The sequence below is a fragment of the Hyperolius riggenbachi genome, chromosome 2 (assembly GCF_040937935.1).
Source record: "Hyperolius riggenbachi isolate aHypRig1 chromosome 2, aHypRig1.pri, whole genome shotgun sequence".
Classification (NCBI taxonomy): domain Eukaryota; kingdom Metazoa; phylum Chordata; class Amphibia; order Anura; family Hyperoliidae; genus Hyperolius; species Hyperolius riggenbachi.
The window spans coordinates 358,490,991-358,507,000 of NC_090647.1; the positions used below are offsets into that span (position 1 = coordinate 358,490,991).

A 16,010-nucleotide genomic window follows, 5' to 3' on the forward strand; every position below is an offset into this window, starting at 1 on the left:
CCTAACCTGCCCCTTGCGGGCAATCTGATCACCCCCCCACACCAATAGATCGCCCACAGATCCGACATCAGATCACCTCCCAAATCCATTGTTTACATCTATTCTCTCCTCTAAACACCCACTAATTACCCATCAATCACCCATCAATCACCCCCTATCACCACCTGTCACTTTTACCTATCAGATCAGACCCTAATCTGCCCCTTGCGGGCACCCAATCACCCGCCCACACGCTCAGATTGCCCTCTGACCCCCCCTTATCAATTCACCAGTGCATTAATTACATCTGTTCTTCCCTGTAATAACCCACTGATCACCTGTCAATCACCTGCCAATCACCTATCACCCATCAATCACCCCCTGTCACTGCCACCCATCAATCAGCCCCTAACCTGCCCCTTGCGGGCAATCTGATCACCCACCCACACCATTAGATCGCCCGCAAACCCGCCGTCAGATTACCTCCCAAATGTATCGTTTACATCTGTTATCTTCTCTAAACACCCACTAATTACCCATCAATCACCCCCTATCACCACCTGTCACTGTTACCTATCAGATCAGACCCTAATCTGCCCCTTGCGGGCACCCAATCACCCGCCCACACGCTCAGATTGCCCTCAGACCCCCCCCCCCCCCCCTTATCAATTCGCCAGTGCATTAATTACATCTGTCCTTCCCTGTAATAACCCACTGATCACCTGTCAATCACCTGCCAATCACCTATCACCCATCAATCACCCCCTGTCACTGCCACCCAACAATCAGCCCCTAACCTGCCCCTTGCGGGCAATCTGATCACCCACCCACACCAATAGATCGCCCGCAGATCCGACATCAGATCACCACCCAAGCGCAGTGTTTCCATCTATTCTCTCCTCTAAACACCCACTAATTACCCATCAATCACCCATCAATCACTCCCTATCACCACCTGTCACTGTTACCTATCAGATCAGACCCTAATCTGCCCCTTGCGGGCACCCAATCGACCGCCTACACGCTCAGATTGCCCTCAGACCCCCCCTTAACAATTCGCCAGTGCAATATTTACATCTGTTCTCCCCTGTAATAACCCACTGATTACCTGTCAATCACCTATCAATCACCCATCAATCACCCCCTGTCACTGCCACCCATCAATCACCCCCTGTCACTGCCACCCATCAATCAGCCCCTAACCTGCCCCTTGCGGGCAAACTGATCACCCACCCACACCAATAGATCGCCCGCAGATCCGACATCAGATCACCACCCAAGCGCAGGGTTTCCATCTATTCTCTACCCTAAACACCCACTAATTACCCATCAATCACCCCCTGTCACTGCTACCTATCAGATTAGACCCCTATCTGCCCCTAGGGCACTCAATCACCCGCCCACACCCTCAGAATGCCCTCAGACCCCAGCCCTGATCACCTCGCCAGTGCATTGCTTGCATCCATTCCCCCCTCTAATCACACCTTGAGACACCCATCAATCACCTCCTGTCACCCCCTAGCACACCTACCCATCAGATCAGGCCCCAATTTGCCCCGTGTGGGCTCCTGATCACTCGGCCAAACCCTCAGACCCCCTTCCGATCACCTCCCCAGTGCATGGATTGCATCTATTTTCCCCTCTAACCACCCCCTGAGACACCCATCAATCACCTCCTGTCACCCCCCTAGCACTCCTATCCATCAGATCAGGCCCAATACAACCTGTCATCTAAAAGCCCACCCTGCTTATGACCGGTTCCACAAAATTCGCCCCCTCATAGACCACCTGTCATCAAAATTTGCAGATGCTTATACCCCTGAACAGTCATTTTGAGACATTTGGTTTCCAGACTACTCACGGTTTTGGGCCTGTAAAATGCCAGGGCGGTATAGGAACCCCACAAGTGACCCCATTTTAGAAAAAAAAGACACCCCAAGGTATTATGTTAGGTGTATGACGAGTTCATAGAAGATTTAATTTTTTGTCAAAAGTTAGCGGAAATTAATTTTTATTAGTTTTTTTTCACAAAGTGTCATTTTTCACTAACTTGTGACAAAAAATAAAATCTTCTATGAACTTGCCATACACCTAACGGAATACCTTGGGGTGTCTTCTTTCTAAAATGGGGTCACTTGTGGGGTTCCTATACTGCCCTGGCATTTTAGGGGCCCTAAACCGCGAGGAGTAGTCTAGAAAACAAATGCTTCAAAATGACCTGTGAATAGGACGCTGGGCCCCTTAGCGCACCTAGGCTGCAAAAAAGTGTCACACATGTGGTACCGCCGTACTCAGGAAAAGTAGTATAATGTGTTTTGGGGTGTATTTTTACACATACCCATGCTGGGTGGGAGAAATTTCTATGTAAATGGACAATTGTGTGTAAAAAAATCAAACAATTGTCATTTACAGAGATATTTCTCCCACTTAGCATGGGTATGTGTAAAAATACACCCCAAAACGCATTATACTACTTCTCCTGAGTACAGCGGTACCACATGTGTGGCACTTTTTTACACCCTAAGTACGCTAAGGGGCCCAAAGTCCAATGAGTACCTTTAGGATTTCACAGGTCATTTTGCGACATTTGGTTTCAAGACTACTCCTCACGGTTTAGGGCCCCTAAAATGCCAGGGCAGTATAGGAACCCCACAAATGACCCCATTCTAGAAAGAAGACACCCAAAGGTATTCCGTACGGAGTATGGTGAGTTCATAGAAGATTTTATTTTTTGTCACAAGTTAGCGGAAAATGACACTTTGTGAAAAAAAACTATTAAAATCAATTTCCGCTAACTTGTGACAAAAAAATAAAAACTTCTATGAACTCACCATACTCCTAACGGAATACCTTGGGGTGTCTTCTTTCTAAAATGGGGTCATTAGTGGGGTTCCTATACTGCCCTGGCATTTTAGGGGCCCTAAACCGTGAGGAGTAGTCTTGAAACAAAAATGACCTGTGAAATCCTAAAGGTACTCATTGGACTTTGGGCCCCTTAGCGTACTTAGGGTGTAAAAAAGTGCCACACATGTGGTACCGCCGTACTCAGGAGAAGTAGTATAATGCGTTTTGGGGTGTATTTTTACACATACCCATGCTAAGTGGGAGAAATATCTCTGTAAATGACAATTGTTTGATTTTTTTGCACACAATTGTCCATTTACATAGAAATTTCTCCCACCCAGCATGGGTATGTGTAAAAATACACCCCAAAACACATTGTACTACTACTCCCGAGTATGGCGATACCACATGTGTGGCACTTTTTTGCACCCTAAGTGCGCTAAAGGGCCCAAAGTCCAATGAGTACCTTTAGGATTTCACAGGTCATTTTGAGAAATTTCGTTTCAAGACTACTCCTCACGGTTTAGGGCCCCTAAAATGCCAGGGCAGTATAGGAACCCCACAAATGACCCCATTTTAGAAAGAAGACACCCCAAGGTATTCCGTTAGGAGTATGGTGAGTTCATAGAAGATTTTATTTTTTGTCAAAAGTTAGCGGAAATTGATTTTAATTGTGTTTTTTCACAAAGTGTCATTTTCCGCTAACTTGTGACAAAAAATAAAATCTTCTATGAACTCGCCATACTACTAACGGAATACCTTGGGGTGTCTTCTTTCTAAAATGGGGTCAATTGGTGGGGGGGGGGGGGGGTAAAATATTGGAATTTAGAAGATGTATAATATGCTGTTCTTGATTAATAGCACTTTGCCCCTTTTTTTTCACTTTTGCACTTATGATGTGATTATAATTTTCAGAACGTGTATCTGTATACTTGTGATATATTTCACTTTGCACAAAATAGCCTTTTGTACTTGTATATCTATGCAACACTTCTTATTCCAATAAAAACTTTTTGAATTCAAAAAACAATATTTCGTATATAATGCATCTTATCTGCAGTATGCTGTAGTGCATCATCATTTGGGTTTCTAACAGTCAATTTGACATCTAGTGGACATTTTACATATTGCACTCTATGAATAAAGTGCAATAGTTTATTTTATGTAGGACAACCAGCATGCTCAAATGCTTGAGGAAGTCATAATCCAGTGGGACATATTGGCTACAGTAGGATTCATGGATTACTAATTAGTTTGTATTGGTGCCTTTTGGATTTATTAATGTGTATTATCTATTGTACCCTTTAAATACATATTTTGTGTAGTTTTGTTCTAGGTAAGTTTCTGCCACAGAGAGGCACACAAAGTAGTAACAGAACTGGCTCCTGTGCTCACATACAGGAATAATGCTTTTCAGGATACACATAAGAACAATGTAATAAAGAACCCACCTCCAGGGATTATGTGTCTGAGGAACTTAACATAGAAGGGGGGGGGGGGGGGCAATCATTTCAAGAGCTAGCAGCCACCATGGCAAAACCAACTAGTAAAATGTTCTATTTGTTCTACATAAAAGGCTTTTGCAGACATTTCCTGGAACTTTTTTGTTCCTGTGACAGTATTCAGAAAATAATGAGCATCAATTCCAGTCTATTGACCATGTTTCTAATTTAGTAGACAGATTCTATTCTGGTGACAACATAAAGGGTAGGCCTGAAAGATAAATCGAATTTAAACCGAAATCGCGATCACCAAGAAGTGGCGATTATCGCGATCACGTCATTTCCACATGGAGAAGTTAGAAAAAGTGGCTTCAAACCTCCCTAAAGACCCAGCGTGTGTGGCCCGCATCGTTAGACATAAATTCCGCATGAGTCCAACGCCGTCCGTCCTCGATTGCCAGCTCTTGTGCTTGGCAAAACTCCAGGTTCCTGTATGTCACATGACATACAGGAAGTATTCCATGCATTAGAGCCTGCAGGAGGCTAAGTGCATCGCTGGACTCGTGCTGGAAAGCTATGTCCAGAACTGATGCAGCTTGGGGGACAGAGGAGGCACAGAGAGAGACAGAGCGGGCACAGAGACACAAAGAGGGCAAGAGAGAGACCCAGAGGAGGCATTAAGAGGCAAAAGGGGCACAAAGAGAGACGGGGACAGAGGGGGAGCAAAGCTTGATTTGAAGGAAATCGTGAATCGAATCGAAATCGCTCAATTCAATGGTTTCCTAAAATCGTTCAGGCCTAATAAAGGGGTTAAAAAAAAACAAAAACACCACACCATGAGTATTGGCAGATCTAAAAAATAAAGGGTACTAACCGACCCGCGGCGTAGCATACGCCGCATAAGAGGGTAGAGGGCAGGAAGGGGGTATTGGGCACAGCGGCGGGGAGGGAGGTTGGACCCCCCCTCACCTGGGTCCCCCATGTGCGCTCCCCCTCCTGCTTAAGCACAGTAGCAGCCGCCACTATTAGTAAGAGGCAGCGGGCGGGGATGACTCACCTCTTCCGTGTTCCATCGTGCGTTCCACTGTTGTCACTTCCTGCAATGCCGCACACTGTATTGGTGTAATTTGCCTTTTTAAAATAGAAGGAAATCTGCAATAATTCAGCTATAAGAGAACATTTGTGATTACCCACAATGCACTGCTACTAAATATGCAAATTATTCCTTTTCACCCTTGGTAAGTCAAGCAAGCCTATAGCTTTAAGTTTTACACAGTCATATCAAACCCACATGTAACAGCCTATTTCAGATGTTTGGTCCTCATCAGTACATAGCAGGGATTTGATATGGCTGTATGAGAAGGGGCTTGGACCAGTACAACAGACTAACCAAGCAGCTCAGGGTGACCCAAACTACTAAGACTGTATAGGAGGATAAAAGAGACCAAAAAGCCCTCCTACTAAAAAAAAAAAAAAAAAAAAAAAAAAAAAAAAAAAAAAAAAAAAAAAAAAAAAAAAAAAAAAAAAAAAGCAAATCTTGGTGTAATTTTCCTTCTTAAAACAGAAGCAAATCTGCAATAATTCAGCTATAAGTGAACATTTGTGGTTACCAACAATGCACTGCTACTGAATATGCAAACTATCCCTCTTTGCCCTTGGTTTGATATGACACTACTACTTCTTGCTTGGACCGGCCCTGGGGGCAGGGCGCTACTACTTCTTCTTGCTTGAGGGTTGAGGCACATTATATATATATATATATATATATATATATATATATATATATATATATATATATATATATATATATATATATATATATATATATATATATATATATATATATATATATATATATATATATATATATATATATATATATTTTAAGAACAATAACCTGCGTGCAGATGAAAAGGCATCACCTGAGGTCCTTAGGCCCATCTCATCCCATGTAGGCAATGATGGGATCCTAAAGGGTAACTTCAGGGTGTTCGAAATATAAGCTTCCCCATAGTTATATCAACTACTGTAAATCATCTTTGAAAATTTTCCAATGCTTAACCTCCTTGGCGGTTATCCTGAGCTAGGGTCGGGGCAGAAAACCGCAGCTAAGAGCTGTGATCCCGACCTCTGTTCGGGGTAGCCGCTGGAGGCTGAATGCAGAGCAATGCGTGCAGCAGGAGCGCTTCTACATACCTCCCGGGAATCCCGACGTCGGCTGGCCTTCTTCCACTCCTCCGGGGCTCTGCTTCCTGCTGGTGAGATTGCCGGCTGTCGTCATTTCCTTCTAAACAATACACGTTGCCTGGCTGTCCTGCTGGTGTATTTGGCTGCAGTAGTGTCTGAATAACACCCGGAACAAGAATGCAACTAGTCTTGTCAGATCTGATAATTATGTCAGAAACATCTGATCTGCTGCAAGTTTGCTCATGGTCGATGGCTAAAGGTGTTAGAGGCAGGCGGTCAGCAGGATAGCCAGGGAACTGGTAATACTCAAAATAAATAAATATGGTAGCTGCCATATACCTCTCACTTCAGGTTATCTTTAAGGTTATTGGTTACTCATCCCTCCTTGGGTGCTCCGGAGAAGAACAAGGGGCATGCTAAAGCCTGGTACATACTTTCAACCATAAATGTACAATAACTGACCAAGTTTACCACCTCCATGTAGTATGAGGGTAAGCAGATATTGAACACTATGAGCAGATTGTGTAGGTAAACCCTCATACTATGTAGAAGTGGTAAATGTGGTGAGTGGCCAGTCATGACTGAAAGTGTGCATTAGGCTTAAAGAGAACCCGAGGTGGGGTTGTGAGAATAAAATCCCCATACAGAGGGCTGGGGTCTGCCTATAGGCTGGGGCCTCAGTTGCTATATAGTTCGCCCCTAAGCACCCCCTGCGCTCTGCAATACCCCCCTAAAACACAGCCGCGCTGCTGACACGCAGCTTGTCAGAGCGCGCTCGGTTTACCTCTCCTCTGTCAGTCTCGCCACTCCCCGCCTCCTGCATCGCTCCGGTCCTCCCCCCCCCCCCCCCCCCGCATCCCTTCCCTCCCCGCTGATTGGAGGGAAAGGAAGCAGGCGGGACCGGAGCGATGCAGGAGGAGCGGCGAGAGTGACAGGAGCGAGGCAAACACAGCGTGGCTGTGATTTATGGGGTATTGTACAGTTCAGGTGCCGATTAGGGGCGATCTATATAGCAACAGAGGCTGGGCTCTATAGACAGACCCAGCCTCTGTATGGAGATTTTATTCCCAGGACCCCGCCTCGGGTTCTCTTTAAGCCTGGAACACACATCCAATTCTGATTGGCTATATTTGACCACTTTCATGTTTTATGAGAGCTTACCTGCACAATCGGTTCATAGTATTCAAAATCTGTTTGCCCTAATACTACATGGATGTTGTATGATTGGCCAATCATTAGTCAATCAAAAGTGGATGTATGAATGTAACTTTAGACTCTGTTCCTTGGATAAGCCTGCATCGCCTACTGTCAGCTGATCTAATAGTTGGCCTGCTGGCTAGAAAGGGTTTACTTGTACCAAACTTTTTAAGGACAAAGCCGTCTAAAGTGGACCTGAACTCTTGCACAGGACAGAAGGAAAACCTAGAGAAATGCACCCTGTATGTATTTAGAAAGTTTAGCTTGTCTAATTCCCCCTCAAATTGTGTCTAAGCACAAGTTGTAATTTAATTTCTTCTGTGTCACCTGACTGCCACGGCAGATAAGGCAGAAAAGCTCATTTGAAAGCACATGATGTTAATATGTCTGCTTCCATGAAAGCAGGAAGAATGCCCAATCCAGTGACACATCATGGTGTTCCACATTAAATACATTACCTAAGGAATTATGCAACTTATTTATAGAAAAATGGCAGTAATGAAAAATATTGAAAATTTTTGTTCAGAGCTGAATACAAAAATTTAACAAATATGACTTTCTGGTGACTAACTTTGTTGACATCTTATGGAGTACTACACCTGCTCATTCCCCCCACTCTCCTCTTTTTACAACAGAACGGACTGCTTGGCAGAGAGCTGAGCAGCTCATCTACACATTGATGGGGTTAAACGGTAATCTGAAGCAATCACAACACATTGTTTTAGGCAAGAGTATGTAGAGAGAGATGTTCTAAAGCGTGACCATTATTTCTGTACCTGTACAGTATACAGCTGTGAAACTAATCACACAGGACCTATCAGGAAGAAAGAGGACATTAGGATATTTTGTGTTAGTGTAACGAAACACTATAGTGCACCATTATTCACAAGAATTTATTATAGATTTATATAGCTCCAGCATTTTCCATGGTGCTGACCATGTGGCACATTTCAGGTGTCCTCATTATAGAAATTGACTAACATGACTCAATCTCAGGTTGGAAAGCCAGTAATTTCTAAAGCAGCCAATGTCATACTCCATTTGTAATTCAACTTTCGCCATTTGTGAAATTTCCACTGTAAAAAAAAAAACTGGCACCAAAGTCTTCCATAATTGTAGAAAACATGTAACCTCTGGACAGCACCTCATCACAAACTTCAGTACATGTCATACCTAGTGTCAGACACTTCTTACTCCCGGGTTTGATATCCATACACGTCAGTATGGCATCATGGTATCTATGCAGGCACATCTGGCCCCAAGAAGTGCCTGCCTTGCAGTCTCTATACACACAGCCTTAGTGTTCCCTTTGCTCAAGGTAATACAAAGAGAAATATCAGAACAATACCTGTTCTTTCTCCAGCATATCAGTTTTCCGTAAAATCTTCATTGCATATACATGGCCAGTGTCCTTCTTCTGAACTAACCGGACCTATGGGAGAGTCAACACTTGAATTAACACAAAACTGGAGACATCACGTCAGATAACGTAGTGATACTTAAAATTAGAAAATTTGTCAATCAAAAGCCAAAGTAGATTGCGGCATTTGTATGTTCAATCTGCTTGATCTATACTCATATGCAGGCATCTATGTTATAAAGACAAATCAACTATCAAGCTAGCAACTTTCTCAAATGATCATCAGAAACTGATAGCATTTAGGGATAGACATGTGACACAATCATGTGAGTTTATTTGTAAAATGGCACGTGTAGCATCTCGTCTGACTGTTGACTGTTCTTTGGGTATTTGGAGAATTAATGTATACCTTCTTTCAACTGGCCAAGCTGCAGCCTAAATGGAAGGTGATGAGTTCACTAAGCCTCTGGAAGTAGTGATAACACGGTGGCATTTCCAGACACTGTAAAAGGGACGTGCTGGGGGTGTGGGCTGCTCTGGGTGTCACTTTACAAGAGGCGACACCAGGGCAGGGCAGAAGTGACCTGGATGCGGACAGCAGAGGGGCCCAAACTTCCTTCCTCCTTCCTATGGGCCCTCTCCTTTGCTAAGGCTGAGTAGCACAGAGGTTGTTCTTAGTACCGGGTTTAGCATAGCAAGTGCTGTGTATGTGCATCCAGTCTGGTCCATCCCCATCAATCGCTGCAGCTGCCTCGTCTCCACTTCCTGGATGCCTAGTAACCTTTTGGGTCACCTTGCCTAACTAACTGTGTTTTGAGAAGAAACTTGAGCCCACTGCCGTTAAGGTAAATTGTTACATTATCATTATACATTAATCTAAAGCATAATGTCCACAAACTTCCCAACTGGCAGCTTAACCACTTGAGGACCTAGGGCTTTCTACCCCTTAAGGACCGGCCACTTTTTTTCCATTCAGACCACTGCAGCTTTCACGGTTTATTGCTCGCTCATACAACCTACCACCTAAATGAATTTTGGCTCCTTTTCTTGTCACTAATAAAGCTTTCTTTTGATGCTATTTGATTGCTCCTGCGATTTTTACTTTTTATTATATTCATCAAAAAAGACATGAATTTTGGCAAAAAATGATTTTTTTAACTTTCTGTGCTGACATTTTTCAAATAAAGTAAAATTTCTGTATACATGCAGCGCGAAAAATGTGGACAAACATGTTTTTGATAAAAAAAAAAACCCATTCAGTGTATATTTATTGGTTTGGGTAAAAGTTATAGCGTTTACAAACTATGGTGCCAAAAGTGAATTTTCCCATTTTCAAGCATCTCTGACTTTTCTGACCCCCTGTCATGTTTCATGAGGGGCTAGAATTCCAGGATAGTATAAATACCCCCCAAATGACCCCATTTTGGAAAGAAGACATCCCAAAGTATTCACTGAGAGGCATAGTGAGTTCATAGAAGATATTATTTTTTGTCACAAGTAAGCGGAAAATGACACTTTGTGAGAAAAAAAAAAAAAAAAAAAAGTTTCCATTTCTTCTAACTTGCGACAAAAAAAAAATGAAATCTGCCACGGACTCACCATGCCCCTCTCTGAATACCTTGAAGGGTCTACTTTCCAAAATGGGATCATTTGTGGGGTGTGTTTACTGTCCTGACATTTTGGGGGGTGCTAAATTGTAAGCACCCCTGTAAAGCCTAAAGGTGCTCATTGGACTTTGGACCCCTTAGCGCAGTTAGGCTGCAAAAAAGTGCCACACATGTGGTATTGCCGTACTCAGGAGAAGTAGTATAATGTGTTTTGGGGTGTATTTTTACACATACCCATGCTGGGTGGGAGAAATATCTCTGTAAATGACAATTTGTTAATTTTTTTTTACACACAATTGTCCATTTACAGAGATATTTCTCCCACTCAGCATGGGTATGTGTAAAAATACACCACAAAACACATTATACTACTTCTCCTGAGTACGGCGATACCACATGTGTGGCACTTTTTTGCACCCTAACTGCGCTAAAGGGCCCAAAGTCCAATGAGTACCTTTAGGATTTCACAGGTCATTTTGAGAAATTTCGTTTCAAGACTACTCCTCACGGTTTAGGGCCCCTAAAATGCCAGGGCAGTATAGGAACCCCACAAATGACCCCATTTTAGAAAGAAGACACCCCAAGGTATTCCGTTAGTAGTATGGTGAGTTCATAGAAGATTTTATTTTTTGTCACAAGTTAGCGGAAAATGACACTTTGTGAAAAAACACAATTAAAATCAATTTCCGCTAACTTTTGACAAAAAATAAAATCTTCTATGAACTCACCATACTCCTAACGGAATACCTTGGGGTGTCTTCTTTCTAAAATGGGGTCATTTGTGGGGTTCCTATACTGCCCTGGCATTTTAGGGGCCCTAAACCGTGAGGAGTAGTCTTGAAACGAAATTTCTCAAAATGACCTGTGAAATCCTAAAGGTACTCATTGGACTTTGGGCCCTTTAGCGCAGTTAGGGTGCAAAAAAGTGCCACACATGTGGTATCGCCATACTCGGGAGAAGTAGTACAATGTGTTTTGGGGTGTATTTTTACACATACCCATGCTGGGTGGGAGAAATACCTCTGTAAATGGACAATTGTGTGTAAAAAAATCAAAAGATTGTCATTTACAGAGGTATTTCTCCCACCCAGCATGGGTATGTGTAAAAATACACCCCAAAACACATTGTACTACTTCTTCTGAGTACGGCGATACCACATGTGTGGCACTTTTTTGCACCCTAACTGCACTAAGGGGCCCAAAGTCCAATGAGTACCTTTAGGATTTCACAGGTCATTTTTGTTTCAAGACTACTCCTCACGGTTTAGGGCCCCTAAAATGCCAGGGCAGTATAGGAACCCCACTAATGACCCCATTTTAGAAAGAAGACACCCCAAGGTATTCCGTTAGGAGTATGGTGAGTTCATAGAAGTTTTTATTTTTTTGTCACAAGTTAGCGGAAATTGATTTTAATAGTTTTTTTTCACAAAGTGTCATTTTCCGCTAACTTGTGACAAAAAATAAAATCTTCTATGAACTCACCATACTCCGTACGGAATACCTTTGGGTGTCTTCTTTCTAGAATGGGGTCATTTGTGGGGTTCCTATACTGCCCTGGCATTTTAGGGGCCCTAAACCGTGAGGAGTAGTCTTGAAACCAAATGTCGCAAAATGACCTGTGAAATCCTAAAGGTACTCATTGGACTTTGGGCCCCTTAGCGTACTTAGGGTGTAAAAAAGCGCTACACATGTGGTACCGCTGTACTCAGGAGAAGTAGTATAATGCGTTTTGGGGTGTATTTTTACACATACTCATGCTAAGTGGGAGAAATATCTCTGTAAATGACAATTGTTTGATTTTTTTACACACAATTGTCCATTTACATAGAAATTTCTCCCACCCAGCATGGGTATGTGTAAAAATACACCCCAAAACACATTATACTACTTTTCCTGAGTACGGCGGTACCACATGTGTGACACTTTTTTGCAGCCTAGGTGCGCTAAGGGGCCCAACGTCCTATTCACAGGTCATTTTGAAGCATTTGTTTTCTAGACTACTCCTCGCGGTTTAGGGCCCCTAAAATGCCAGGGCAGTATAGGAACCCCACAAGTGACCCCATTTTAGAAAGAAGACACCCCAAGGTATTCCGTTAGGTGTATGGCGAGTTCATAGAAGATTTTATTTTTTGTCACAAGTTACTGAAAAATGACACTTTGTGAAAAAAAAACAATAAAAATTAATTTCCGCTAACTTTTGACAAAAATTAAATCTTCTATGAACTCGTCATACACCTAACATAATACCTTGGGGTGTCTTTTTTTTCTAAAATGGGGTCACTTGTGGGGTTCCTAAACCGCCCTGGCATTTTACAGGCCCAAAACCGTGAGTAGTCTGGAAACCAAATGTCTCAAAATGACTGTTCAGGGGTATAAGCATCTGCAAATTTTGATGACAGGTGGTCTATGAGGGGGCGAATTTTGTGGAACCGGTCATAAGCAGGGTGGCCTTTTAGATGACAGGTTGTATTGGGCCTGATCTGATGGATAGGAGTGCTAGGGGGGTGACAGGAGGTGATTGATGGGTGTCTCAGGGGGTGGTTAGAGGGGAAAATAGATGCAATCCATGCACTGGGGAGGTGATCGGAAGGGGGTCTGAGGGTTTGGCCGAGTGATCAGGAGCCCACACGGGGCAAATTGGGGCCTGATCTGATGGGTAGGTGTGCTAGGGGGTGACAGGAGGTGATTGATGGGTGTCTCAAGGTGTGATTAGAGGGGGGAATAGATGCAAGCAATGCACTGGCGAGGTGATCAGGGCTGGGGTCTGAGGGCATTCTGAGGGTGTGGGCGGGTGATTGAGTGCCCTAGGGGCAGATAGGGGTCTAATCTGATAGGTAGCAGTGACAGGGGGTGATTGATGGGTAATTAGTGGGTGTTTAGGGTAGAGAATAGATGGAAACACTGCGCTTGGGTGGTGATCTGATGTCGGATCTGCGGGCGATCTATTGGTGTGGGTGGATGATCAGATTGCCCGCAAGGGGCAGGTTAGGGGCTGATTGTTGGGTGGCAGTGACAGGGGGTGATTGATGGGTGATAGGTGATTGGCAGGTGATTGACAGGTGATCAGTGGGTTATTACAGGGAAGGACAGATGTAATTAATGCACTGGCGAATTGATAAGGGCGGGGGGGGTCTGAGGGCAATCTGAGCGTGTGGGCGGGTGATTGGGCGCCCGCAAGGGGCAGATTAGGGTCTGATCTGATAGGTAACAGTGACAGGTGGTGATAGGGGGTGATTGATGGGTAATTAGTGGGTGTTTAGAAAAGATAACAGATGTAAACGATACATTTGGGAGGTAATCTGACGGCGGGTTTGCGGGCGATCTAATGGTGTGGGTGGGTGATCAGATTGCCCGCAAGGGGCAGGTTAGGGGCTGATTGATGGGTGGCAGTGACAGGGGGTGATTGATGGGTGATAGGTGATTGGCAGGTGATTGACAGGTGATCAGTGGGTTATTACAGGGAAGAACAGATGTAATTAATGCACTGGTGAATTGATAAGGGGGGGTCAGAGGGCAATCTGAGCGTGTGGGCGGGTGATTGGGTGCCCGCAAGGGGCAGATTAGGGTTTGATCTGATAGGTAAAAGTGACAGGTGGTGATAGGGGGTGATTGATGGGTGATTGATGGGTAATTAGTGGGTGTTTAGAGGAGAGAATAGATGTAAACAATGGATTTGGGAGGTGATCTGATGTCGGATCTGTGGGCGATCTATTGGTGTGGGGGGGTGATCAGATTGCCCGCAAGGGGCAGGTTAGGGGCTGATTGATGGGTGGCAGTGACAGGGGGTGATTGACGGGTGATTGACAGGTGATCAGGGGGATAGATGCATACAGTAAACAGGGGGTGGTGGTCTGGGGGGGGGGTCTGGGGAGAATCTGAGGGGTGGGGGGGTGATCAGGAGGGGGCAGGGAGCAGGGGGGGGATAAAAAAAAATAGCGTTGACAGATAGTGACAGGGAGTGATTGATGGGTGATTAGGGGGGTGATTGGGTGCAAACAGGGGTCTGGGGGGTGGGCAGGGGGGGGGTCTGATGGGTGCTGTGGGCGATCTGGGGCAGGGGGGGGAGAAATCAGTGTGCTTGGGTGCAGACTAGGGTGGCTGCAGCCTGCCCTGGTGGTCCCTCGGACACTGGGACCACCAGGGCAGGAGGCAGCCTGTATAATACACTTTGTAAACATTACAAAGTGTATTATACACTTTGTATGCGGCGATCGCGGGGTTAACATCCCGGCGGCGCTTCCGTATAGCCGGCGGGATGTTGCGGCGAGCGAGCGGTGACAGGCGCCGGCGGAGGATCGCGTCACGGATGACGCGATCGCTCCGCCCATGCCCTTAAATGGACCGCCGCCTCTGTGGGTGAGCCGGTCCTTAAGGGCTCCACTTCCCGGCCGCCGCTGTGCGTTAGGCGGTCGGGAAGTGGTTAATGTGTCGCTCTGTTATCCTATAAGCCACGTGTAAGAAAAATCCATAGCTCTCTCTTTTCAGACAGTTACTGAATCATCCTTACCTCTCCAAAAGCTCCTCTTCCAATTACTTTCAAGGATTCAAAATCCTCTAAACCCAACCGTGTTCTCTTTAGCCGAAGAAATTCTGTTTCTTTTCGTGCATGTGCTGACCTCCGCATCTTTTTCTATGTTATAAAGATAAAATAAATGATCAGCACATACCACAAGTAACTTGAGTCCAAGCTTTAACATTCACACAACAGTTTTTTTAAACAGTGGAAGCCTTGGACCTCGGCTTAAATAGGATATTATTACACGCACTTGAAAATAGTGTAAAAAAAAAAAGTATATCCTCACTTTATGGTAACTGAATTTGCAAAAGCAATTCTCACCCTGTGCAAATAAAGTATTTGGTATTGCAATGTTTTCTCAGCTGGTACTTTCCATGTGAAGCACTGTGGCTGCTGCTGCTGCTTGTCACCTCTGTCTATAGATAACAGGTATATCGCCAGGGTTAATCTGTTCTCTAAACAGCACCAAGTCAGATAAGACAGTCACCTGGTGCTAGTAAGGAGTTTGGGCAACCCTGTTAATAGTCATGATTTTCCTGTATAAATCGTTGGTTGTTATGAAAAAATAAATATGTTAGTTAACCACTTAAAGGGACTCCGAGCTCAGCAAAAAAAGTAAAGTTGTACTCACCAGGGTCTTTCTCCAGCCCAGTGCTGGTCGGGAGGTCCCACGCCGGCGTCCTGGCTCCTCTCCTTCACCCCGCTCCGGTATGGCTGACAGGCCGCAGCCCGGGCGACACTCGGTGGAGTGTCGGGCTGCAGCTTCCGCGTATGACGCGGATTACGTCACACGCCGGCCGCCTCGCGTCATCACGGCGGCCGGCGTGTGACGTAATCCGCGTCATACGCGGAAGCTGCAGCCCGACACTCCACCGAGT

The 16,010-nt window shown here is 44.7% G+C and overlaps 1 protein-coding gene across 1 annotated transcript in view; it reads right to left on the bottom strand.

Annotated features, from left to right (window-relative positions):
• Nucleotides 1–16,010, bottom strand: part of LOC137544478 (serine/threonine-protein kinase 38) — a 108,101-nt gene that overhangs the window by 44,862 nt on the left and 47,229 nt on the right. The window contains exons 4-5 of the mRNA XM_068265566.1: nt 15,124–15,246; nt 8,998–9,081 (exon numbers count right to left, since the gene is read on the bottom strand). Of these exons, the coding sequence (XP_068121667.1) occupies nt 8,998–9,081; nt 15,124–15,246 (207 nt within the window). The remainder of the gene's footprint in view (nt 1–8,997; nt 9,082–15,123; nt 15,247–16,010) is intronic.